General features: G+C 38.2%; 1 protein-coding gene across 2 annotated transcripts in view; it reads left to right on the forward strand.

Moving 5' to 3' along the window:
* Positions 1-1,436, forward strand: part of LOC112139875 (copine-5) — a 77,714-nt gene extending 76,278 nt beyond the window's left edge. For both annotated transcript variants that reach the window (XM_024262713.2, XM_024262715.2), the window contains exon 7: positions 951-1,436. In XM_024262713.2, coding sequence (XP_024118481.1) covers positions 951-1,031 — 81 coding nt within the window. In that variant the 3' untranslated portion in view covers positions 1,032-1,436. The remainder of the gene's footprint in view (positions 1-950) is intronic.
* The last annotated feature ends 1,621 nt before the right edge of the window (positions 1,437-3,057 follow it).

Raw genomic sequence — 3,057 nt, forward strand, 5'->3', positions numbered from 1 at the left:
CTACCGTAACTCCACGACCATTTTATGCGATCATGTCAAAACATGGCTAAAAGTCCATAAAATGGTTTAAGAGTTATGGTAGCTCAAATCCCTTAATTTTGGGGATTAAAACATCTCTTGTATTGACCCAAATTGTAATTGGATAAAAATGAGGGAAAGTCTGCAGACAAAATACAGTCGTTGACGTCTGGATCACAAAAAATGTTTTTTATGGCCACATGGCAGGTTAAAATTTCAGAGTCAAAAGCAGATCTCAAAATAATGCATTTTAAAAATCCAGCATGGCATCTCTCTGGTCCTTTTTTTCCCCCAAAGGCCTTTTTCTTTGCTGCCACTGGCTAAGCAGAGCTGTGAGTCTCTTCATTCATCAGCTACACACACTACTGCTCTATACAAAGCCTTTACTAAGCTGTAGTTCTGGCTGAAGACCTCACAGACTCAAATGTACCAAAAATAGAATTAGGTGTAAAACAAACAGCTATGGTCAATAATAACATTAATAATTTTAATTTGTTAAAACTGAATAACATTAAACAATGTAACTGGATTTTCTAAACAAACTAAACATTAATGAGAGAACACTAAGACAGTGAAGTTCAAACACAAAAAAATACATTTATTTACTTAAAAAAGACCTCTTATTTAATCAATAGTCCAAATCTCTTTACTGGAAACACGATGTTGTATCTATCTGCAGTGTTCTGCATGATAAAATCTTCCCTGCACACGCCAAAGTTTGCATTTGACCTGCTAATATGAACGAGCATGAATTCCCGGTTTTACGCATTAACTGATCTGCTGCATGGAGATGAGTGAGAGCAAACGTTGTGCAACATTCCTGAATTTAGTGTTCAAGTCTAACCGTACCTGGTTTTGTCTCCTCACTGATCATGCCCTTGGTCTTTCTTTCCCTCCATCCTTTCCGGCGCTCCGTCTCCCCCTCCATCCAGGACTTCTTGGGTCAGGTGTTCTGCACTCTCGGGGAAATTGTTGGATCACCAGCCAGTCGACTGGAAAAACCATTGGGGTGAGTAAAAGCTACAAGCAGTTTTTCATGCTCCCTGACTTCGAATGTGATTAAAAACCACTTCCTGGTGCAAAGCGGGTTTGTAAAACACAAGAGATGATGTTTTGGACACACACACAACGTATTTCATTGCCTCCGTCTAGCTTTTAGGTCAATAAGTCTCCTGCAGCAGTTGCATGTGATCATAGCATGTCAGATGGGATTAAATCCATGCTTGATTCTGCTTTATTTAATTCTGAAGCGCTTTGGAGTTGACCAACAGAAGTGCATCTGGGTATGAAATTAAAAAAAAGAAGCTTGACTTGTTGTGAATGTTTAAAGATGGACACAGATGCTAATTTAGAACAGAAGAAACTTGGAGACAAAGATGAAAGGAAAGCTAAAAGAGAAGCAAGAAAAAAGACAATAAGTGATTAAAGCAAAGATGTGATTCAGATAGAGAAGGAGAAAGACTGAACAACACATCTGCAGATGTTTCCCACATATAATTATTGTCATTAAAGAAAAGGGAGAAGCTCAGAGCAAAATGACTCCAATTACATCTCATCTCCTCTGCCTGCGCTCTTACCCTGACGGAGCAGAATGGAGTGTTAATAGGGTAGAGTAATCTGTCTTCCTGCAACCATCATCATCCTTCTGCACAACCACTGTGCAGCTCAGGTGAAGTCATTTAAATCCTCAGTACACCGTGTCTCACGTCTGAATGTGTCATCTGGGTTATTACCAAGTTCCTGGACAGGAGAACGTCTGACGTTCAACTCACAGCTAGGTAAACAACATACTCACTGATGTGGTCATTACTGAATGGACAAAAAACGGACTAAATTCCATTTAACGAGCATTCTCTTCATTGGTGAAAAGGATAACACACCGAGAACCACCACATGTGGACCTCCTGATTTAGGAAACACTGACTCCTCAAATTTTACTGCTGAGCTCAACACTTTTAAAACTGAGTTGGCAACAGTTGTCCTCATAAGTGGGTCTCTCTCTTTAGTGAAACGCATGTTATCATTCCTCGAGGGGAATGTGTTTCTCAGTCAGTATCGCTTGCTGGTCATCATTCCTCCTCTAGATGAAACTCTCCGAAATAAGAAGGTTTGTCTCTATTTTTGTTTAGAATTTAAATTGAAAGCGATGAAGAACCATTAAAACTTTCTTCTGGGGACTTCACTTTCAGGGTTTTCAAGTTTGTGAACACAATCCTAAAGAATTCCCCCTCTACTGGATATTTGGGCTATAGTATTCCTTTGTTCTAACAATTCATAAATTCTCAGGAGCTTAAGAGGCGAAGAAATTCTGATTTAAGGCTTTTCTGAACTAAATCACAAAAAAATCTATATTATTATTAATTTTTGCTTATGCATAATGCATAGTTTTCTCCTAAGTCTGAAGCTGTTTTGCGTGTTGCTCCACCCTGGCTGCCACCAGGTCTTTTTCTGATTAGCTTATATCTTTAAATGTTGGTGACTTGGCTGCATATACATGTAAAAACTTAATCTGATTAAAACAAACATTTACAAATATGACATCACAGACCTCCCCCCAAAAAGAAATCTAATAAAATAAACATTATACGAAGATTATTTATGAATCCATTGTGTTCTGAAAGTTAAAACTTGAATAGTTTATAAAAATTGAGACCTTGACATAACATTGAAAAACAAATTAAAGTTCACTCAAGTTAGCATCTTGTGAGCACAAGTTAATAGACCTATCTTGTGCACACAAGATTCTAATTTGTGCTCACAAGATGCTAATTTAGGATCACAATATGCTAACTTAAGATCACAAACAGTCCTCCGCCCCGTTCTCCACATGAATCATCCTGTTTCAACACACAACAACAACAGGGGATGCAGAGATCCCGCAAGCCACCATCAATGATTAATAAACTGCAAATCAAACAAAGAAACTTCCAAACATGTGCAATGTTTTAAACATTCAGTTTACCTGTTGAAATCAGAAGCTTTTCACACTTTAGTCGGTCTGGTTCTGCTCAGTGTTCATTCACAATAGGCTCATTTCGA

This window comes from Oryzias melastigma, linkage group LG5, assembly GCF_002922805.2.
Source record: "Oryzias melastigma strain HK-1 linkage group LG5, ASM292280v2, whole genome shotgun sequence".
Classification (NCBI taxonomy): Eukaryota; Metazoa; Chordata; class Actinopteri; order Beloniformes; family Adrianichthyidae; genus Oryzias; species Oryzias melastigma.